The sequence below is a fragment of the Prionailurus viverrinus genome, chromosome B4, assembly GCF_022837055.1.
Source record: "Prionailurus viverrinus isolate Anna chromosome B4, UM_Priviv_1.0, whole genome shotgun sequence".
NCBI lineage: Eukaryota > Metazoa > Chordata > Mammalia > Carnivora > Felidae > Prionailurus > Prionailurus viverrinus.
The window spans coordinates 131,734,799-131,759,400 of NC_062567.1; the positions used below are offsets into that span (position 1 = coordinate 131,734,799).

Genomic DNA, 24,602 nt, shown 5'->3' on the forward strand with positions numbered 1-24,602 from the left:
CCCGTGTGCACATGCTCTCAAAAAACCAACCAACCAAGCAAATAAATAAAAATACAGTTTTGAGCCAGCTGGCTTTATATTGTCTTCAGATAGACATCACTTATTTCCACTACTTTGAATGTCCTTGGTTTTCAAGAGATACCCTAAAAGATTTATTAAATGTTATTTTTCCTTGTTAGTTGATGGATGTTAAGGTGCATTAGTTTACTGTGAAGCCTCAACTGACATTCCAGGTGTCCAGTTAACCTGATTTTGGTCATTGTTTGAAAGGGTTTTCTTTTAAAAGCCTACTTTTTTTTTTTTTTTTTTTTTTTTTAGCTTTATTAAGTAGAGCAGGCTAAATACATTTTGTAAAACTTTTTAAATGTGTTCTTTATATATAGAATTTATATAAGCATATATTTGTTGCTTATTCCTTCATATTTTTCCTGCATTTTTATTTATTTTTTCTTGAAGTGGTATCACACTACAGTTGCCAGCACCTGGTATGTGGCTGGTAAATAGTTGTTGAATGAAAGAGATGGTTTTGCTTGGAAGGGGATATTGGGGATAGGCAAGATTTTCACAAGGAGTTGGGAGCAAGCTTTCACTGTAAAAGGAATAACTGAGCAAGCATTGGGACTTCTGTGTTCCTGAAAATTGTGATGAGATGAGAGAGAGTTCAGGGGTGAATTGGGAATGGGGAGACTGAGGTCATGTTAGATATGTGAAAGCCCCCCCCCCCCTTTTTTTTTTTGCTATACAGTACAGAATACTGACCTCTTAGGGAAATTCCTACCTCCTCTGTAGATTATCCCTTTTTGATGCTTTCATGTTGCTGTGTCGATATGGTTTACTTAGAGTATTTGGAGTGAAAACCAGAAGCAAGAAGGTAAAATGTTTATTAGATACCTCTTCTAGGTTCTAGAACATAGTTGTGAGGAGTCCTTACCCTCCATTATTGTTATACTCCAGTGGGGAGAGGTGGTGTGACAGACTAAACCTTCACTGATTGATCAAATATTTACTGCATCCCAGCTTTGGTCCTCCACATAGAGCAGTGATTAAACTTACTTCATAGATCTTACTTTTTTATTAGTGTGTACGTAAGTTGTAAGTTTATAGTATTCTAAGTATTGCTATGAAGAAAAATTTAAAAAGGAAGGTCTCAGGGGCTCCTGGCTGCCTCAGTCCATAGAACGTGCAACTCTTTTTTTTTTTTTTTTTTTAATTTTATTTATTTTTGAGAGAGAGAGAGAGACAGAGAGAGAGAGAGACCGAGCCCGAGTTGGGGAGGGGTGGAGAGAGAGGGAGACACAGAATGTGAAGTAGGCTCCAGGCTCTCAGCTGTCAGCACAGAGCCTGAAGCGGGGCTTGAACTCAAGAACTGTGAGATCATGACCTGAGCCAAAGTTGGACACTTAACTGAGCCACCTAGGCTCCCAGAACGTGCATCTTGATCTCGGGGTTGTAAGTTCGAGCCCCACTTTGGGTGTATAGATGAGTTAAAAATAAAATCTTTAGAAGCAAAGAAAAAAATGGAAAGACTCATTGGGATTGGGGCACTATTCTATTTATAATCTAAATCACAATTTCTTACATCAGCATTGTTTCAGGGACTGGATATATAGCAGTGTACAAAAGAGACAAAAATTCCTGTCCTTGTGGAGCTTCTGTTTTCCTGGGGTGGAGGAATTGAAATATAAAAATTATATTATTAAAATATTTTGTTATTTAAATGAGCCCCATCTAGTTACCTGGGTGGCTCAGTGGCTTAGGCATCCAACTTTTGATCTCAGCTCAGGTCTTGATCTTAGGGTTGTGAGTTCAAGCCCCATGCTGGACTCTGTGCTGAGCATAAAGCCTACTTAAAACAGTGATAATAATAGGGGCACCTGGGTGGCTCAGTCACTTGAGCATCCAACTCTTGATTTCAGCTCAGGTCTTGATCCCAGGATTGCGGGATCAAGCCCACGTGGGGCTCTGCTGTATGTGGAGCCTGCTTAAGATTCTCTCTCTTTCTCCCTCTGCTGCTCTCCTCCGCACGCTCTCTCGCGCACTCTCTCCCTCTTAATATTTAAAAACCAATAATAATTAAATAAATGAATCGCACTTATATTTTGTAAGTTGATATTTGTCAAGCACTTAGTGCAGTGCATAAGAACCCTAAATGTTTATTTAGCAAATGAGTTTTGGGGAATTGTGGAGGTTTAGGATGAGATACCCAGTTAATGTATAGATTAGTATACAAGTATAATATAAAATGTACTTTTATAAAATGAGTTTTCTCTTTATGGTAGGAAAAAAGCCCTTTCTATATTTTCCTATTGAAGATTAAAATAAATGCAAGTCAAGGCATTAAAATTGTTGGCTAGCAATTCCCCTTCCATGGGACCAGGTCCTAAAATTACCTCAAAGGGTCAATTATATTCATTACATTTCTTCCAAAATTCCTAAGAGTTCCAGTGATATTTAAGAATCAGGAATTAAGGAGGCTTTCAGTGAGACTTGAAGATTTGAACCCTGTTGGCAAATGGCAGTGGTTTTTTTATACAGTTCTTTTTATGGATGAATCTGTGGTTCAGAGTGTGCAGGCAGGTTGTGACATTACTACTTACAACATTCTTCCAAAAATTTGGCAAACTGGTTTATGGAAGGAAACTTGGATCATACACCCTTTTAACGTAGCCTTTGATTTTGCAGTTAGCATAAAATAAAGACAAATGTTGTCAGGAGGGTTCAGTGAGGGGCAGAATAGTGCACACTTTTTTTGAACCATACTACCTGGATTAGAATCTGGGCTGTTAACATAAGCATCCTCCTCTTCTGCTGCATATTGGCAAAGCTTGGTTAAGTCATTTCACTCTCTAATAATTTCACAAAACTATATCTGCCTCCTCAAAAATGCTGGTGACAAAAGAAGTAAACTTTGAGAATCTTTTCCCTAATAGCTACCTTCTGTGTATGAAGAAAGATGAAGTTAATAAAAGCATCATAGTTAATGGTGTGGACTATGGAGCTTTACTGCCTGTGTTAAAAATGAACTCAGTCACTAACAGAGTAAGCTATATTACCATGGGCAAGTTGCTTATTGTACTTCAGTTTTCCCACCTATAGAACGCAAATAATAAGAGTGAATGTAACCTACCTCATGGGATTGTCGGGGAACTATAAATGATTAGTAGAAGTAAGCCCTTTGTGAAGGGTATGTAGTGAGGACGTACTTGTAGAGTGGTAATAGTGGTAGCAAGTGCTTTAGTATTATTGTAGTTTCCATTTTGTGATGTTCTTTTTTTTTTTAATTTTTTTTTTTAACGTTTATTTATTTTTGAGACAGAGAGAGACAGAGCATGAACGAGGGAGGGTCAGAGAGAGAGGGAGACACAGAATCGGAAACAGGCTCCAGGCTCTGAGCAGTCAGCACAGAGCCCGACGCGGGGCTCGAACTCCCGGACCGCGAGATCGTGACCTGAGCCGAAGTCGGACGCTTAACCCACTGAGCCACCCAGGCGCCCCGAGTGATGTTCTTAAAAACATTTTTGTGGGGGAGGGGGAGAAATCAAATCGAGATCATGTAATCTTGTAATGGAGAAGCTGTAATCTTCTAGAGACGTAGAATCTTGTAATCATGTAATCGAGAAGCTGTAATCTTCTAGAGACGTAGCTCTATAAGATTATAGAGCTATAGATTAAGATTATAGACGGCTCTAAGGGGAGATGAAACAACCCCATAGAATGGCTGTTGGCTGGAGGATATGGGAATGCCCACCAGTAGAGACTTCAGGGGATTAATATTCTATAAATTTGACAGAAAATTAACTTTCTTTGGAAATGAGGACTTTTTATTCAGGAAGTGTTCATTAACATTCTGGAGGGGTTTGTTTTTGTTTTTGTTTTTTTTCCCTTAGAAAATTAAAAAAAAAAAAACCTGTTCTGTGAAAGCACTTGTTACAGTTAAAGAGACAAGATCCAGAATATTATCAAATAGCAACATCAGACAGTATAATTGTACCTAAATTAATGTTAGGCTCCAAAAGCTAAGGAGCTACTACTGAATGTTAATAGGTATTTAATATGTGTTAGGGTCATTAATTCCTAACATCAACCCTATGATTTTATTCCCATTATACAGGTTAGGAGACAAATCAGGGAGTGGGTATTACAGAAAACTCTTGTCTTTCTGAAATAAAAGTGCGTGTTATTTATCACTGTAGTATAATGTCATTCTATTATTAACGATTCCTGTATTGATAAAACATCCACAGCTAAAAACAGATATGATGCTTTTATGTTTCTTACAGCAGCAGTCACCTCCTCACTTGCTTGTAACCTTACATAGGGGTGATCATTGCTAGACTAAGACATGTGAGAGCGGGAACCATACCTGTTTTCTCTAATTCTGCCTTAGTGATACAGACACAGCCTTGGAGCATCTTTATATGTACTACTTTTAGTTCTTATTCTGTAGTCCTAGATCTGGGAGATGACAAATCCTACCCTCCTTTACTGTGACTCTGGTTACCTCACATGCTATGAAGACTTATGTGTTACTTGCTATCTGGATAGATTCATAGCCAAAATTTATATGCTTTGTGACTAATGAAATTCATATTTTAAAACAACAACAACTCTGAACTTCATTTAAATGAATATTAGCCTTGGGACGCCTAGGTGGCTCAGTCTGTTGAGCGTCTGACTTCAGCTCAGGCCATGATCTTGAAGTCCCATGAGTTTAAGCCCCGCATCAGGCTCTGTGCTGACAGCTCAGAGCCTGGAGCCTGCTTCAGATTCTGTCTCCCTACCTCTCTGCCCCTCCCCTGCTCACGCTCTGTCTCTCTGTGTCTCAAAAATAAATAAAAACATTTAAAAAAAATTTTTTAAATGAGTATTAGCCTTGGGAATAACTCCCCTTTTCTTTCTTTTCTCTTCAAAAAAAATTTGGGGTGGGGGTGGTGTGCCTGGCTGGCTCAGAAGAGCGCGCAACTTGATCTTGGGGTCATGAGTTCAAGCCCCACATTGGGTATAGAGATGACTTAAATAAATAAAAAACTTAAATTTTAAAAAAATTTTTGAGGCGGTAGGAGCAGTAATGTCATTTTTGGAGCTCTTCTTTTAAATTAAGATCAGGCTGTGATGGTTTTTGGCATATGATATTAAAGAGTATTTAACCTATGAAGTTTTAAAGTAAGAGCAGTGATTGAACTTGGATTGGCAAGGAATGAAGCAGGTAGGAAGGACCAGTTGGGCAGCGCGTATTAAGCGTAAGTCAAGGAGAAAGAATCCACGTTGAGAGAAAGATTGTCCTAAATACTGTCGTCTGATGAGTTTTAGAAACCCAAATTTACAATCTAGATGGATACAGTTTTAGGTATGCAGTATCAGTTAAACTAAGGTATTGGTATAAGAATAATGGGAAGAAATAAAGAAAAATAATGTTTAGGATTTGGTGTAGGTTCTGAGAGATCCCTAGTCCTCCTTGTTTATCATTGTACCCTCAGTGATTAACTTGATGTCTGGCATATAACTTGTATACAGGTACATAACATGGGCATTTATCAACTCCAGTAGATAGTAGGAAATGTCTGAATGTAGTTCAATTTTGTTTTTATTATTTGATGAATTTTGGAGTCACCTGCATGGTATTTATTGGTTTGTGTTACTGTGGTGCCTGCAAGTCTTATTAAAGGAGTTTTTCCCCCTATATTAAATATTTCCAAATAGCTATATTCTTTATATGAGGTACCACTTTTTATTTTTCCTATTTATTTGCCAGTAATTGCCGCTCTCAGGTATCTTTTTGTACTCCTGTGCTCTGTACGTTTCTGCTTTTAATATACTGAAAATTTAGAAACAACCTGTAGAGTGAGTTGTTTTTTTTTTTTTAAAGAGAGAAAAGCTAATCTTACCCTGAGGTGCTTTTTGTTCTAGTTGCCCAGAGCTGTTATAGCTAGCTTCCTGGTCTCCTGGTCCTCTACGTTTTGAGTTTAGTTATCTGTATCCTTGTGATGCAGGTAGGTGGTGAGTAGTTGGACACCTGGATCACATTAGGTATAGAGAAGGGGAACAAGATCAAATAATGAACTACAGTGTAGCAGAAATTAAGTACAGTATATTCCCTTCCTGTTATATTTGGTGGGGGAGTACTGGAGGTTGGGGAGAGTGAAGGGGTAAGGATAGGGAGATGGGTTGTATTTTATCTAACACTGGCAGAACTCTGATGAAGATGGCAAAACCAAAAAAGACTGAGAGCCTTTGTTGGTCAGGGTGTCGAGAAGTGTCAGGAATGAATTGCTGCCAGCTGACCAGTAGTCAGTCAGTACAGTCTCTCTATTTGAGGCCATAGTCCACTTTGGAGTTCCTAGCTAAGGCATCGTGATTGAGAAAGTAAGCAATGTCAGGAACTGGTTGAAACTCAGTTGGTGTGAGCAGGTAAGGCAGTGTCTGTGTGAACAAACATGAAGGACCAGATTCTCCTCTGATCTATTTGAGTAGAGACATACTTATTAAGAGACCTCAAAACAGCCTGCAGATCCCAGTATTTTATTTATTTATGTAAATAATGGACTCCTAAAAGCTTAATTTATTGTCTGTTGGTCTTTTATGGTCTGTCTTGCAGATTCTGTGTTAGAATGGCTTTCGTTTTATGTCTATCATGAATTTCCACGCTAATAGGAAACAGTTAAGTGAACTGTAACTCTCCCAGATACAGGCTCGTGTATTATTGGAACTATAGTAGTATGAATGTTAGTACTGGAAAAGCATCTGTAGCCCCCACACCTGCAGCCACACATGAAACTACCAAAAGAAACCTGAACTTGGGTTTAAACCTGTTTCTGTATTTGATCGTCCCTACAGTCTTATTGGCCAGATTCACTTAAGAAATTCCAGTTATTGAAGACTCAAGCAGTAAGTTTTTTACTCTGGATGCTTCCCATTCAGGCTGCTCCAAACCTTGCCACTTCTTTCAGGCTCAATTCCTGAGTTACTGAACTCCATCCTAGTCTCTGATCTCATCTGGAAACTGTAAATGTTCTCGAATTTTTCTTTATTTTTGCCTCTTCACTATAGGCAAACCTTGGAACTGATAAAGATGACATATTCGTATACATTTGCCAGAGAATAGGTACTGCATATGGTTGAAAGAACAGTTTTACTTACAGGGGCTTATGTGTTTATTTTATGACTTTTATATTTCTGTTTTCCTGAGTCAAGGGGCTCCTTTTGTTGATCAGATTTAGGACAATGGGGTTACAAAGAGAAATGAACTGAGTTTTTCCCCTACTGTGCAGAGTCTTGGGGGATAGAAGAGGCAGGCATTTTATTTTATCATCTGTGTTGTATTATAAATAAAAGCACAAACATTTATGTCAGGGTAGAAAAAGAGTTCTTTAGCTCTCTAGGACTATAGACAGATGTTTCATAGAGATGGTAGCTTTTGAAATGTATCTTTAAGTAAGGCAACAAAAAGAAAAATTGGACTGCCTCTTTGTGAACTTAGTATTTTATTTCTTTTACAGGTTATCATTCAGGAGTCAAACAGGAAGGGAGGGTGTGCCACTGTCTAGTTATAGGGAAAAGGAAAATCTTTAAGGCAAATGCTAGAGATTCAAGAAGCAAGCTGCTCCTCAGATTTGCAAGTTAGTTGGTACAGGATATAGTAGGACACCATGGATAGATAGGCCTCATGGAGATCATGAAGGGTCTGGGTAGAAAATAGAATAGACAGAAGGCGAGGAAACCTGTTGGACACAATCTACAAGCTGTGATTGAGGGGCTTGAATTAAGACAGTGACAGTGGACTGGGAGCAATTGTAGGGTGTGTGTGTGTGTGTGTGTGTGTGTGTGTGTGTGTTTAGAGATGGAATTTGAAGTCTCCTCTGATAGAATTGGATCTAGCTGAGAGGGATGAAAATCTAGTATGACTCCTTTTAATTGGGCAGTAACGGTAGTTTCCCTAGTTTTCTGAGAGCTTTGCTATATGTTTTAGTAGGTGGTGTTTGACTTACAGTGGTTTCTTATATGGAAGGATTGTAAGTTTTATCATTGCTATCTGTAAAACATTTGGCTTCTGAATAATGAATACTCTGTTCTTTAATAACTGTCCAGCACTCCAGGTTGACTTTCATAAATACAGACAAAAACCTCCTTTCTTAAGTATATAGGGGTTACAAAGAAATTTAAATTACTTCGAGATCCAAGCAGGTAATTTAATGAATAAAGCAGCTAGGTTTTTTAAATTTATTTTTTTATTCTTTTTGAGGGAGAGCATGCGAGCTGGGGAGAGCAGCAGAGGGTGAGGGTGAGAGAGAATCTTAAGCAGGCTCCACGCTCAGCATGGAGTCCAGTGCAGGGCTTGATCCCACTATCCTGGGGTCGTGACCTACGCCAAAATTAGGAGTCAGACACATAACCCCCTGAGCCACCCAGGCGCCTCAAACCTGCTAGGTTTAAGACAGCAAGGAATGATATGGACTCTGAAGTTTACATGTTCTGTCTAAAGGATTCAGATTCAGAAAGTTTCAAAATCACTCTGCCGCTTTCTTCCTAAATGAAAAATATCTCCTGAACTATCAGTTTGCTACCTTTTATGTAAACAAAATGCTGGAATAAGCATTCAGATGCTTTTCACTTATCAAACTCTCTAACAAATTTAGGGATTAGGTCATTTATTGAGTTGAATTTATTAAGTCATATATTGTACATTAAATAAAAATATATTTAATGCATTAAAAGTGAAGATGAATGGCAAACCTTAGCAGATACAGATTAATGAAAATGCTTATAAAAATTTCTAAAACACATTTATATCAAGTATTTACAGAAAATAGCTATAAATTTACTCTACCTGAGCTGAGGCTCCTCAATTTTGAAAGTGAGTATTTTCATGAACATACTTCTCTAGTCTTATTTATAATGGTAGAGGATTTCCTTTAAAATTGTTTTTATAAATTAGGAAGTGGAAAAGGAAAGAGGGGCACCTCGGTGGCTCAGTCAGTTAAGCATCTGACTGAGGCTCAGGTCATGATCTCATAGTTCGTGGGTTCGAGCCCTGCGTTGCGCTCTGGGCTGACAGCTCAGAGCCTGGAACCTGCTTCTGATTCCGTGTCTCCCTCTCTCTCTCTCAAAAATAAATAAACGTTTAAAAAAAAAAAAAGGAAAGAGAATAGTAATGTTCCGTTAATGTAAGGAATAAGATTTAATTTCTCATCTTTTTTTTTTTAATTCTTAGATGGGAATGATGAACAACCCTAATCCTTACGGTTCACCATACACTCAGAATTCTGGACAGCAGATTGGAGCCAGTGGCCTTGGTCTCCAGATTCAGACAAAGTCTGTACTACCAAATAGCTTACCTCCATTTGCAATGGACAAAAAGGCAGTTCCTGGTGGAGGAATGCCCAACATGGTGGGTAGTAATCTGTCTACAAATTTGTCTTTAAACTGGCGTTTTGACAAAGAACTGTTAAACTGTAATGCTTTCTGCTGTACACACTAGGATGTGAAGATGGACCCTGTGATCAAGGAGGCTTGATACCTTCCATTTCCCATGGGTTTTTATTTCTTGTAGTATTGTTCAGTAAGGGTGTTGGGCCAAATGGGAGCAAGTGGGGCTGCTACAGTGAAAATTTTGTAGCCTGCCATATTACACATCTTCTTCTTGTGAGTATTTCTATAGAATATGAAAGTAGAACTTCTCTTGGAAATTACTCTCAAGCAAAGGATTCCAACTCTCAGTGACCATATCTACACATTTGTATCTGATATCAGCACACAAAAGTAATTTCCCTCTCAAAGTTAAACACTGTTTTAAACAGTGATTTTGTGGGGGGCACCTGGGTTGGTCAGTCGGTTCATCTGACTTCAGCTCAGGCCATGATCTCGAGGTTCCTGAGTTCGAGCCCCCAGGGGCGCCTGGGTGGCTCAGTGGGTTAAGCGTCTGACTTCAGCTCAGGTCATGATCTCGAGCTTCCTGAGTTCGAGCCCCGCGTTGGGCTCTGTGCTAACAGCTCAGAGCCTGGAGCCTGGCTTCAGATTCTGTGTCTCCCTCTCTCACTGCCCCTCCTCCACTCATGCTCTGTCTGTCTGTCTCTGTCTCTCAAAAATAAGAAATAAAAATGTTTAAAAAAAAAAAAAACAAAAAAACAGTGATTTTTGTTTTGAATAAATCTCCAAAGCTTCTAACATTGCTATTTTTCTAAAAGTAAAACTGTTTCTACTTGTAAATTTGTTAAGTAGTCCCTGTTTACCTTTGGGAAAAATTGTCCTATAGAAATTCCATTTCTCTTTCAGATTTTTTGTTTTTTATTTTTTTGCCTATATTTCAGATACTTTAAGTACTGCAGATCTTCTTTTAAAAAAGAATAAAACATGGCATCTGTGACCCCAGAAATGTTTACTTCATCAGGGAAGAGAAAGCGCTTTCTTCCATAATTACAGAAACTAACTTTTCACCCACCTAAAAGGCCCCTGCTCAGTCTCCCAGGAGGTTTTTGTTACTGTGCTTCAGAACCTGACTTGGACTTGCTCTTCGCTACAGATTCCTTGCCTTTCCCTCTCCCACCTGAGCTTATGGTGTCCTCTTTGTTTTGCTCTCTGTATATTACATATACTTTGATTATATTACTTGGTGATATAACTTTGTTATTGAACTTCTTGATGGTGGGACTGATGTTTATCTACCTTGGAATCCCCTGTGGCACGTGGTGGATGTCCTTAAAGGTTTTAATTGAAAATGTCCAGGTCTGGGGCACCTGGGTGGCTCAGTCGGTTAAGCGTCCAACTTCGGCTCAGGTCATGATCTCATGGTCTGTGAGTTCGAGCCCCGCGTCGGGCTCTGTGCTGACAGCTCAGAGCCTGGAGCCTGCTTCCGATTCTGTGTCTCCCTCTCTCTCTGACCCTCCCCCGTTCATGCTCTGTCTCTCTCTGTCTCAAAAATAAATAAACATTAAAAATTTTTTTTTTTTTTTTTTAAAAAGAAAGAAAATGTCCAGGTCTGTATTTACTAAAAAGCACCCTATGACACCTAATGTTACATGTACCTTTGTTGTTTTCTCTCTTAGGGTCAACAGCAGGCCCCACAGGTCCAGCAGCCAGGCCTCGTGACTCCGGTAGCCCAAGGGATGGGTTCTGGAGCGCACACGGCTGATCCAGAGAAGCGCAAGCTCATCCAGCAGCAGCTCGTGCTCCTGTTGCACGCCCACAAGTGCCAGCGCCGCGAGCAGGCTAATGGGGAAGTAAGGCAGTGCAACCTTCCCCACTGTCGCACGATGAAGAACGTCCTGAACCACATGACACACTGCCAGTCAGGCAAGTCCTGCCAAGGTGAGTGGGCTCAGAGGGTTTCTGTGCTTAGCAATGAATATTTATAGTCCGAGAGAAGAAAAAAAGTGTGTTCTACTCTGTTTTGAGACTTCTTTACCGATAATGTCCATGTTAGGAGGTGATAAAATTCAGTATCATTTTGTTATTATGTAGGGCTATGGTAGAAAATTTTAAGGATTTTCCTCTTGTGATGACCCTTACTGACTTTGCTTTGCCCCCGCATAGCATAGTTTAAATATTATTGAGGATTTGCTATCATATAGGCAAACACTAAAACAATGTTACCCAACTTAATACAATTTATGTGTGTATGGTGTCATTAGAAATCTGTTTTTATAGAGTAAAGTACATTGCATGTCTTGGTGAAAAATACGGGCTTTGGAGGCAGATTGCTTAAGTTTGAATCCCATTTTGAGTACTCTGACTTAATGCAAATTAGTTAACCAGGTCTTGCCTGTTTTCTTAGATATAAAATGTGAGTGCCAATAGCTACCCTATAGGGATGTTAGGAAGATGAAATGAGTGAACATTTGTAGCACTTGTTAAGTGATCAGCAGGCTAGTGGATACTGATATAAAAAAGTATAAGCTACATTTGCAGAACAATTATTTTTTTTCTTTTTAGTGGCACACTGTGCATCTTCTCGACAAATCATTTCACACTGGAAGAATTGTACGAGGCATGATTGTCCTGTGTGTCTCCCCCTTAAAAATGCTGGAGATAAGAGAAATCAACAGTGTAAGTGATTAAGTCTTTTAAAGCTTTTATTTATTTATTACTTATTTTATTTATTTATTATTTTATTTATTCTCGGTGCAGTTTGGTGGGATTTAGACTAAGTGCTTCTTGATTATTTGAAGTTCTGTGACTGCCCTGTGCTGTCATACTAGGTTGTTTCCACTCCCATTAACTTCATATTAATGAGGTTAGGATTGAACTGCTTATTACCTAAAGTAAGATCCAGAAACTTTTAAAATAATTATTCTGTATAAAAAGGGTGAATTAATGCTCCATTTTTACATTCATGAAAACTTAAAAGATCATTGCTTTGACAATGGGCAAGTTACTCTTTTATACCTGTGGTCTAAATATTTAGATACTTTGAAGTTATTTAAAGAGAAAGGGAAAAAGTTTGAAATTATTTTTAGAATTCTAGGATGATGAGCTTTTCTGAGATAAAGACAAAAGTAGAAAGATCTAAGTGTAGCTACCATACCTCTCTAGAAACAAAATATTAAGCATTTGTGGTGAATGACAGATTTGGAAACGTGCAACATGTGAAGAAGGAATTAAATGCCATAAATTAATTAAGAAATCATAAATAGCCCAGTAGAAAATTGGGATAAGGAAATAGTTCAGCAGAGGGAGGACATTCTCACCACTTGAGCAGAAATGCTACCTGGTATTGGCATTTGTATGGTTCTGAGTCATTCATACATAGTTGGTGGAAACACTGATAACAGCCTGTAGGTAGGCTTTTGGGTACTCTGGATCAAAAGCCTTTCATGCCAGTGATAGTGATCCCCTTTGACCATTCAGTTCTGCATCTAGACATTTATTTCAGGGAAATAACAGGAAACAAGATGCATGTTGTTTCATAATGAGATGTTTCATAATCACGTAACAATTTTGTGTCTTCTAAATTCATTCAGATAGGTTAGTCTATTTTTCTCACATCTTTAACGTTGTAATCCCATCTCTTTTGTCTTCTCTAGCAATTCTGACTGGAGCACCAGTTGGACTTGGAAATACTAGCTCTCTAGGGGTGGGTCAGCAGTCTACCCCCAGCCTAAGCACTGTCAGTCAGATTGATCCCAGCTCTATAGAAAGGGCCTATGCAGCTCTTGGGCTGCCCTATCAAGTAAATCAGATGCCGACGCAACCCCAGGTGCAAGCAAAGAACCAGCAGACTCAGCAGTCTGGCCAGTCTCCCCAAGGCATGCGGCCCATGAGCAACATGAGTAAGTTTGTGTCTTCCCTTGTGACAGATGTGATGTTGGTTATGTGTATACATGCCATGTAATTTGCAGAATTATCTTCTTGGTTTATTTTGGTCTGTGTGTGTGTGTGTGTGTGTGTGTGTGTGTGTGTGTGTGTGTGTCTCCCCATCTCTTAATTTTTTTGTTACATGATTAATTTCTTGGAGTAATTTTTTAAAGATTGTAGTGTAAAAGTCTCCTCATAATCTATATACCAGAGGCAGCTGCTTGTCCTTGTTGATGATTTCTTCCATAACTTTCTAGAAAACAGTCTGGTACTGAGTAATGCATCATACTTTTTCCTATGAAGTCCATTGTCATCCTCTGGATAATATTTGCAATAGCCTTTAGTTTCTGCCCATTATTGTTGATTCTAAATGAGAAAGCAAAATTGAGCGTGCTACTCTTAACAGAAATGTAATCTTGTTGATTTTTGTTGGTTTTAACTTGAATGTATTACAGTTTCTTGACAAGCAGAGCTAACTTGTTAAATAATCATTGAGTGAGGAGATTATTAAAAAACTAGACCAGAAACTGGGATGAAGAGCTAATCCTACCCTTTCAGGCTAGTTTTCAAATTCTTACGTATTCAAGTACATGAAAAGGGGTCAAAAATAGAGATCCGAGGACTTCCTTCCCCTGCCCCTTCACCTTTTTTTTACTTAAGATTGCTTATTTTCTTCTCTCTTTCCGTGTTACCCAAAAAGTTACCCAGACTCTTCCTTGAGTTTTAGGATCTTGACCCAGTGCAGTTTTCTACCCCTGGATTTTCTACTGCCTGGCCTGGATTTTCATTTTTGTAACTGGTTATTTCCGTTAATTTTTCAAACTTCTGTTTTAATTCCTAATTTTGTTCTTTTTGTCTCCTTTGTATCGTCTGTGTATGCACATTTGTATATAGCCACAAAATTGTTTAAAAGTTAGTTTCTTGAGATATCTTTTTCCCTTTTTTTAGTGTCTTTATTTTAGGATTAAAAATTAATCTAAAGTTTCCATTTATTTCTTGTTAATTCAATCAGTGGTGCCTTTTTAGTGATAATCATTGTGAACCAAAACTTCTAGATACCTCATTTATTTCTTTTGTTGTATTCAATCCCATATTAAAAACTAATATGAATACACTCTCTTTCTGGCATGTTATATATAGCCTCATGGTTTCTATTCATCAGGCCCAACCTAGATAGGCAAAGACTTACATATGAAGTGTTTTTTCTTTCATATGAAAGCCCTTTTATTTATGTTATTTTTATTTATTTTTTATTTATTTTTGAAAGAGCAAGCAAGCGAGCGCCCATCAGTAGGGTAGAGGCAGAGAGACAGAGGGATATAGGAAACTAGAGAATCCCAAGCCACCTCTGCACTGTCAGCACAGAGCCCAGTATGGGGCACAAACTCACAGACCGTGAGATCATGACTTGAGCTGAAATCAGTCAATCAAGTTGGATGCTTAACCTACCAAGCCACCCAGGCGCCCCATATATGAAAGCCCTTTTAAAAATAATCTTGTGGGGTGCCTGAGTGGCTCAGTCGGTTAAGCATCCGACTTCAGCTCAGGTCATAATCTCACAGTTTGTGGGTTCAACCCCGCATCAGGCTCTGTGCTGACAGCTCAGAGCCTGGAGCCTGCTTCGTATTGTGTCTCCCCCTCTCTCTCTGCCCCTCCCTTGCTCTCTCTCTCTCTGTCTCTCTCTCTCTTTCTCAAAAATAAACACTAAAATTTTTTTTTTTTTAAATAATCTTGTGTGTTTATGTTGAAGGGTGCACCCTCTGTTTTCATATTTTTGAGTTCCCTAAAACTTAGAGAGTAAAAGAACTGAATATCAAAATGGAATCACCATGATTAGGACATGTAATTTTCTCCACAGTCTTTAAGAGAGTTTTAAAAAAGTATTTTATTGCATATTATGAATGTGGGACTGCTTTTTCACTTCACACCAAAATCGTATGAAATTAGTTTTAACCAAACTTTATACTTGTGAGTGATGTTTGCACTAAAGGTTATTACTATAAATTGTTTTATTGGGTATTTAAAGTGATCCTTTAAGGCTTCTGTTATTATTAGAGTTTTAGAATGGATTTTACTTAGGAATATAAATATTTTGATGATGATCAGAAATGTAACTCAAGTTGCATCTTGGCCTTAGCCTAGTGCCATATTATCAAAGAAATACATGGTTCAATACTCAAATTAGCGTTAACTGTATTTTCTTAATTTTTGATGTGTCATGATTTTAAAATACTAAAACAAGCTTTTTTCACTTCTGTTTTCTTCCACTAATGGTGTTTATTTTAGGATATTTTAGGTTCCAACCTGATGTGGTAGACTATATCCACAAACGGGACTATGTTGTGTCCCCTAACAGTGTAAGATTTTTATCACATTTGTAAACAAAAGCAATTTACTTGAGTATATTTCCATGTACTCAGCAACGTAAAATGTTTATCTTTTATGTTTTGCAAAGATTGGACTTCCAAATGGTTAGTGCTGTGTGTGTGCACGTGTATATGTGTGTGTGTGTGTATATATATATATGCGCACACACACAAACGTATATATACATATATATATACATACACACACATATATATACACACATACTTTTTTTTAAGTTCATTTATTTATTTTCATTTATTTAAATGAACTTTAAATAAGTTCATTTATTTATTTTCAAAAGAGAGCACAAGCAAGAGAGGGGCAGAGAGAGAGGGAGACACAGAATCTGAAGCAAGTTCTATGCTCCATGCCATTAGCATGGAGCCCCGCATCAGGCTCCATCCCATGAACTGTGAGATTATGACCTAAGCTGAAGTCAGACGCTTCACAGAGCCACCCAGGCACCCCTGTTTCTTTATTTTTGAGAGAGACAGAGCATGAGTGGGGAGGGGCAGAGAGAATCCCAAACGGGCTCCATGCTGCCAGTGTAGAGCCCATTGCAGGGCTTGAACCCACGAAACTGTGAGCGAGATCATGACCTGAGCCGAAACCAAGAGTTGGACGCTTAACTGACTGAGCCACCCAGGCGCCCTCACCCATATTATTTTAATGCTAAAGTATTGTTGGGGATCCTACCAAGAGGGCAGATTGGATATATAATTAGAAATTGAGGGGAAAACTTCGTCAGGAAATTTGGAACATAATAACACTTTTTGTGGCGTGCCTGGATGGCTCAGTTGGTTGAAATCCAAGTCTTGATTCTGGTTCATTATGCATACCTTTTACCTAGATTTATTTATTTTCAACATTTTTGCCACATTTGCTTTATTTCTTCATGTACTCGAGATATCCTGACACTTGACTGCTAGTTTAGCATGTATTTCCTAAGAATAAGGACATTCTTCTCCATAACCACAGTGCTGTTACTGTGCCTACACAATTTAATATTTGTTAATAATGTCATCTAATGTACAGTCTATATTTTAATTTCTCCAATTGTCCCCCACAGTCATTCAGGGCTTTTCCATTCAGTTTGTTACGTGCTTTTTGTCTCTTAATCTAGAAGTCATCTTCCTTCTCTTTGTTCACCACACATTGACTTTCGATGAACACTGTAGATTGTCCTATAATTTGAATTAGTCTGATTGTTTCCTTATAATTAAATCCACACTTGATCTTAGCCAAAAGGCTGAGAAGCGATCTTTATAATTAAATCCAGATTAAACACTCTTGGAATGAATATGCCATGTATGGTTGTGTGTATGTGATCAGGCTTTAATAATTTCAGCATAAAAATGTCTTAGGATTTTTTGTTTGCCTTTAGCTGGCCTATTCTCTTGTTTTATTACTGACCTTCACATTATTGGTTAGCTATCTTTCAACTATGTTATGGAAATTCTGGCCCTATTACTGTCAAGAACTCCTGGGTTTTGTTATGTACTCTCTTCTGAAGGTCTCATATCTCACCTGTTTGGTAGATATGAGTGCTAGTTTGTTTTCCCAGGTTGTTGGATGTTTAGAAAAAGTAGTATTTATGTTTATGGGTCTGTATCATACCATCTTTACCTGAGGTGTGGAGTACTGAATAGGATGAAGTACCCTAAGCAAACATTTATACTAATGCTTATAAGCATACCAAGACCCATTCATAGTAACAACTTGGTAGTATGGATACAACACCCATTGTGGCAGACCTAGCTGTAATGCTGGAACGTTCTCAGTTATAAATTGGAGGTACTTTGATTGATGCGGATATTTGAATAAGTGAGAAATAGCATTCATTCAGATATGCCATGTGCTGGGGGCGGGGGTGGGCATAGGAAAGGGGCATGGCCTCTACTTTGAGACCTCTCTAGTTTGGATGGGCATTAAGTAGCCAGAACTACAGGATCTGTTAACATATATCAGGTTATAGAGATTCTGTAGCAAGAAGAGAGAATCCTTTCTGGAGCCCTAAATTAGAATTTTTTACTATAAGACTTCCTTGACTGTATTTGACCATGTTCTTAATCTTCTGGTACCTACTGAATTCACCTACTCTATAAAGGTCTTATTAGTATGAGATTCCTCCCAGGGCTTAGAAAACAAAAAACACGTGTTTTTTCCCCTGAGTTTGTTTGTTTATTTTAAGAGTGGCAGGGGAGGGCAGGGAGAAAATCCCAAGCAGTCTCTGTGCCTTTAGCACAGACTCCCGGGCTCGTGGGATTTGAACTCACGAACCATGAGATCATGACCTGAGCCAAAATCAAGAGTCGGACACTTAACTGACTTGAGCCATCCAGGCACCCCCAAAAATGTATTCTTGATGAGTTTTAGGTGTTAATGATTCCTTTTTTTTTTCTTTCTGACTTCTTCTCTGGCAGTGCCAATAATTTCTGACTTCCGTCATTTTTGTATTCTCAAGGGAATACTCCCTCTTAGGATCTTAAATACAGGCCAGTGTAAGGGTATTCCTTTTCAGGTTATGGTTGAGCCATTTCTTAGAGTCAGTGCCAAATATTAGATGAACCTGGAGACTTCAGAGAGAATGTTTTGCTGTTTTCATGTGCCATCAGAAGGCAACGAGATAAGCAAATTGGTGTACATTATAATCAGTTTTTCTTTCACCTCTTCATATGGTTGCCGTCAGTAAAGCGAATCAATGTTATAGGTATATAGTTTCGCTAAAAAGGAGTGTTTACACATGGAGTATTTACATTGACAAATACAGAATTAGGAACAATACAATTCCGTTTTAGCAGACCATTTCCAGTAATTACATTTCAGAGCTAGGCTGATGCTGTCAGAAGCAAATTTGTGCCTTACTATTTAGGAAACGTGAAGGAAAGCAACAGCATTTTTCTCCATTAAATGTTTATAGATCTGGCCAGCTGTTGGCATTTTAGTGGGAAGTTTTGTTTGTTTCCTTGTTTTTAACTAAATACCTTGAGAGGTATATTAATAGAATTGTGTATTTTAGAAGAGTTTTTTAACCGCATGAAAATCTAGGTTAGTGTCAATATTGCTGTTTTTTGTTTTTAAAGAATTAGACTATTCAATAAAATTGCTAATTGAAGAGGTAATGTATGCACATAGAACTATTCAGGGCAGTTTGAAGGAGTATTCAAAATGTTTTACCAAAACACAGTCTTTGATTCCAGTCTCCAGGGATCATCGCACTTAGGTTCCCTATGTCCTCACATAAGTTGTGCTTAAGAAAGGATATGTGCATATATAGTTACTTAAACGGTTGCGGTTTTAGGTTTTGCTCATCCAGTTTCTAAATCTTGTCCTTATGGCTTCTGGGTTTTGGGTCTTTGAAAGGATACAAATTTCTTGTGATAAGTTCTTCTAGTACTTTTATAGCTTTTCTTTCTTTTTGGTATTGGTATTTAAAATATTCAGTCTTGTTTTTTGTTTTGTCCTAGGTGCTAGTCCTATGGGAGTAAATGGAGGTGTAGGGGTTCAAACATCGAATCTTCTTTCTGACTCAATGTTGCATTCAGCCATAAATTCTCAAAAGTAAGTTTTTTTTCTTAAAATTTGCCCTGTGTCATGTTTCATACTCCTGTTCAGATTCCTTTTCTGTTTTTTTGTTTTTGTTTTTGTTTTTTCCCCCTGATTTGAAGCCATCCTTGATGGATAAAGACAAGTAGTATATTGGAGGCCATACTTTTGGCTTTCTACAATCTTATGTGAAATTGTATCAATGGGTGATCAGTACCTTCCCCGAATATAGTAGGAAGTTGCAAGTGTGCAGTTGCTTAAAAAATGAGTTTGCTCTATCCCATTGGTAAGAATTAATCCATTACCAGTGATTCCCTGGGATAAGCTGTGTCAAAATAAGTTTAGTCTTACAACATAACACGTAAGTCTTCTAAACCCAAGACTTCCTCCTCCCCTCCACATGATGAAGTGTTGTGGGTTAACTCTGCCTCATACAAATACACACACACACACACACACACAATTTCCCCTAGATTTCTTGATGTAAAGAAATTTGTCATAGTATGTTGGACCCATTGTAGTAATCACTGTCAGCTCTGCTTTAAATGAGATCTTTTTTCTCCTGCCTTCTTCACTAAAACTATTTCACAATATCTTTTTAAAGCCCAATGATGAGTGAAAATGCCAGTGTGGCCTCCCTAGGTCCTATGCCAACAGCAGCTCAACCATCTAATACTGGAATTCGGAAACAGTGGCATGAAGATATTACTCAGGATCTTCGAAATCATCTTGTTCACAAACTGTAAGATTATAGGCATGTCTTATTCATAGAGAGTTACCATGTCAACATGGTACCGGTCTGCCAGGCACTTAACCACAAGAGGAGTATTATTGATTTTTCTGTAGTCTGGCTATTGCTGCTAATGCTTCTGCTCCTGTGACTGTCTTGCTGCTTGTTCTGCTTCTGAGCCTTTCCACCATCGTTTGTAGGAGTATTATGGCTTTAACAGTGTGTGAACTATTTTACCTAGTGGCAGTTTTCAATATATTATATAAAAATTACTCATTTTAGTGTCACTGCCTTTGCAAAAGTCAAATTTTAAAAGGAAAACCAGGTCTCTCTCAGCTCTTTAGAATATGGTGGTGGCAACACTCTTTTCCTTTATCCCTATTAAAGCTTTTATGATGTTGACAAGTTTAACCTGGTAGAGTGGCTCCTCTATGGTCTTCTGGCCCTCCGGATGTGCATATCAGTAGTTGGTGAGATACCTCTGCATTGTTTGTTATGGAGTTGATGGATGCCAGCCATTCAGCCACCCTCTTCTTTAAAGAGGTCTTGGCAGGTGAAGGAGGGGAAAGCGATAGCAGTAAAATGTAATGTGCCCAATATTATAAAAAAAAACAGAGCTTGAACCTTGCTCATTGCTATGGAACTTGCACTTTGAGTGACATCCAGCATTTTTCTCCTCGGGGAAAGCAGTCTTTTTTCATTTTTTTCTCCACTTAATAGAAGGGTCTCTTTCAGTCCATCCATATTTTTTATTGGCTTAGAGCTGTGTGGTCTATTTTTTATCTAAACTAATTTTTATATTACATTAGCATACCAGTTACATTTGACTTTCGTTTAGAAATTCAAAATCAGAGGTACCAGAAGTGGAATTTGACAAGAAAACCCTAAGATTTTAATAAAATGAATTAAAAAGGAATAAGCAAAGCAAACTTATTTTGTGATACTCCAGTTGTTTAGCACCTGTTCTCTCATAGCAGACAATGGATTATTTGGGATCGATCATCTGACTTGACATTATATGCTTGCGAAATTTTTACCAACTCAAAATATTCTTCTAAACTTCCATTTATTTCTTCCCCACCTGGTTTTCTTCAAGTCCTACGCAAGTGAACACGAAATCTCCAAATAATAAAATTAGAGGCTGGAAAAGTATTGGTCAAATCTTCAGGAACCCTAGTGCCAGACATTTTGTAGGGAGGGAACTGTTAGAAAGTAAAAGACACTGAATTTGGCAGAATCGTTATGCATTTCTGCCCCTTCCACTTGAAGTTTTTGGTCTTGAAAGATCTTGTGGTGATTATTAGGTTTTATTAAGCTGAATAAATTGAGAGTAGAAGGATCTGAAGGCCGCTCCGCTTAAAACAACGAGAAACGTCAGGTTTCCTCACTTCCTTTATGCAAATAGCAGAGTATAATTTTTTTTGCTCCTATGTTAGCGTGACAGGAACCAGAGGGGGTTATTATGGTGTCATTTTTTTATGTTCTGATTGGGGAGACCCTTTGTTTACCACAGAGACCATTTCATTTGCTCTGTATCATTTAATATTTGAGCACATCCACCATGTTTTGTTTTACATAATGTGTCCGTTGCACAGAAATGAGAAAGTACTAACCAGGAAAAAGTTTAAAGTACTGGACGTTTCCATGACGAGAATGAAAAGTTGACATGATATAATAGTGGTAGAATTTTCTGTTTCCAGAGTTCAAGCCATATTTCCTACTCCGGATCCTGCTGCTTTAAAAGACAGACGGATGGAAAACTTGGTTGCATATGCCCGGAAAGTGGAAGGAGACATGTACGAATCTGCAAATAATCGGGTGAGTATCTATATTTCTACATAAAGTCAGAAATAGACCTATCCTAGTTGTTTGTTTCTTTTCGTAGCATGTACAAACAATACCGTACTTTAGAGGATACCCTTCAGCTGTCCTTAGTTTCACTGCACAGTCAAGATAACAAAGCAATTTTCTTCAGGCGTATGTCATCAAGAATCTTACGTTTTTCCTCTTAATAATCCAGTGTACTCGTGTGGCACTTTATCTGGGTTGTCCTTCTGTCAACTTCAAAAGTGGTTGAGCTGTTACCAGCTCTGTGCTATTTTCACTAGAATAATGGTGAATCAGCTGCTTAGTATGTTCATCTCAAGTAGTATTCCATTTTCTCTATATCAGTTGAACATTCTTCTCTAAGTTGGCACTTTTCCAAAATGTAGCATATTCTTTGCATGTGCCATAAATCGCCAGCATATATTTCATTAACCTACTTTGAGAGGTCATGCTTTACTGTGTAGCTTCATGACAAAGCTGCTTTTCACATGATGATTCCAAACATGAACTCACATCTGGGATGATCTAAGAAAGCAGATTTTGGGGCGCCTGGGTGGCTCAGTCGGTTGAGCATCCGACTTCAGCTCAGGTCACGATCTCTCAGTCCGTGAGTTCGAGCCCCGCGTCGGGCTCTGGGCTGATGGCTCAGAGCCTGGAGCCTGCTTCCGATTCTGTGTCTCCCTCTCTCTCTGGCCCTCCCCCGTTCATGCTCTGTCTCTCTCTGTCTCAAAAATAAATAAAAAACGTTAAAAAAAAATTAAAAAAAAAAAAAAAAAGAAAGCAGATTTTTATGGTGGTTATATCAGAGGAGAGGCGGGGGTGGGGAGGATGGGTGAAATAGATGTTGCAGACTAAGGTATGCACTTGTGATGAGCACCAGGTGACATATGAAGTATTGGATCACTACATTGTACACTTGAAATTAATATAACACTGTATATTAACTAACTGGAATTAAAATAAAAACTTTTAAAAGGGGAATAGATTTTTCCCCTCTTTGGGTTTCTCCTTATATCTGTAAATGAAGCTAATATCTGTTCATTTTTTTTGTTACCTAGTAGTAATTCCTCTTTTTCCTTATCTGTGTTTTATTTTCAAAATTCTAAAAGGCCGAATACTACCACCTGCTAGCTGAGAAAATCTATAAGATCCAGAAAGAACTAGAAGAAAAACGAAGGACTAGACTACAGAAACAAAACATGCTACCAAGTGCTGCAGGCATGGTACCAGTTTCTATGAATCCAGGGCCTAATATGGGGCAGCCACAACCAGGAATGACTTCCAGTAAGTGCTTTTCATTATAGCTGTTTTGGGGAAGAAAATGGTAATAAAATGTTTTCTAGCCCAAGTCACTAATTTGCATTAGCTTGCATAACTTTTCTAGAGTTTTTGAATGACCCTTTTTTGCCTTTGCAAAGAAAATAATTCAACCCTTCATAAGAGCAGTAATTAAGCAGTATGTTTAAGATTTCTGGTCATAGTGCTTAACATGTTTTGATCATCTGGCATCATTTTTAGAAGCCCAAGATACTCTTCTCTCTGAGTGAACACCTAGAAAATGGTAGCCTACAGGCTTATATGGACTTATATTTGGTAGGCAGCCAGTGCTGAACAGGTTCAGAGGCCCCACCAGCTTTCATACATCCTAAACAAATGATCAACACTGTGTTCCTTAACATTGTCATGCTTTCTTCTTGATACAATATGTTTGAAGGCTAAGAACTGTTTTTCAGAAGCATTTAATTTTTGTTAATATTTGAGAGACAGAGTGTCAACGGGGGAGGGGCAGAGGGAAAGGGAGACACAGTCCACAGCGGGCTACAAGCTCTGAGCTGTAAGCACAGAGCCTGATGCAGGGCCCAAACTCATGAACCGCAAGATCATGACCTGAGCTGAAGTCAGATGCTTAACCGACTGAGCCACCCGGGTGCCGCCCCTAGAAGCATTTAAAAATTCATCTTGAGGGGCGCCTGGGTGGCTCAGTCGGTTGAGTGTCCGACTTCAGCTCGGGTCATGATCTCACAGTTTGTGGGTTCGAGCCCCGTGTCAGCTCTGTGCTGACAGCTCAGAGCCTGGAGCCTGCTTTAGATTCTGTGTGTGTCTCTCTCTCTCTCTCTCTCTCTCTCTCTGCCCCTCCCCTGCTCATGCTGTGTCTCTCAAAAATGAATAAACATTTAAAAAAAAATTAATAAATAAAAAAATAAAAAATAAAAATAAAAATTCATCTTGACAGTTTTAGTATTCTGGTATAGCAGCCTTCTCAACTTAGTGAATTAACCAGATAGCCAAGATGATTATGCATTGCCTTATTCACTGACTGATGACAAGGTTTCAAGCAGTGACATAAGGAGTTAGGTACACAGTGATGAGGGAGAACACAGGCTATATTAAATGATGTGAGAAAGGCTATGATAGCAGAAATTCTGTATATCTTGAGTCAGGGAAAGCCGATTACCTGTAGATAGTGCCACGCTGAGTGAATAGGTGCCAACTCATGCCAGGATTTTTGGTGGGCTCAAAATTCATCTCCCTCAGGCCTCAAAGTAGTAAAATGGAGAACTGCTGGTTGCCACTTGCCTTTAGCAGCTCCGTTTGTTAACTGCAGTGTTCTCATTGGGCCATGGTGGGAGAAGAATTGAGAAGAGGAACAGCATTTCTGGCAGAGAAAGAGTGTACAAGGAGGCCCACTGACAAAGGAAAAGCAGCTGTGTTTTGAGTAGGTAGGAGAGCAGATGTTCAAAAACAAGAAAGTCAAGAGTGGATTCAGTACTGATGGTCTAAACCAGGACAGCACCTAAGGTATAGAGACAGGTGGGCAAACCTGAGACACCTGGGTGCAGTAGAG

The 24,602-nt window shown here is 38.6% G+C and overlaps 1 protein-coding gene across 2 annotated transcripts in view; it reads left to right on the forward strand.

Annotated features, from left to right (window-relative positions):
• Positions 1–24,602, forward strand: part of EP300 (E1A binding protein p300) — an 83,537-nt gene that overhangs the window by 20,965 nt on the left and 37,970 nt on the right. For both annotated transcript variants that reach the window (XM_047867857.1, XM_047867858.1), the window contains exons 3-10: positions 9,209–9,385; positions 11,040–11,301; positions 11,926–12,039; positions 13,017–13,262; positions 19,122–19,215; positions 19,805–19,942; positions 21,631–21,748; positions 22,867–23,041. In XM_047867857.1, the coding sequence (XP_047723813.1) occupies positions 9,209–9,385; positions 11,040–11,301; positions 11,926–12,039; positions 13,017–13,262; positions 19,122–19,215; positions 19,805–19,942; positions 21,631–21,748; positions 22,867–23,041 (1,324 nt within the window). The remainder of the gene's footprint in view (positions 1–9,208; positions 9,386–11,039; positions 11,302–11,925; positions 12,040–13,016; positions 13,263–19,121; positions 19,216–19,804; positions 19,943–21,630; positions 21,749–22,866; positions 23,042–24,602) is intronic.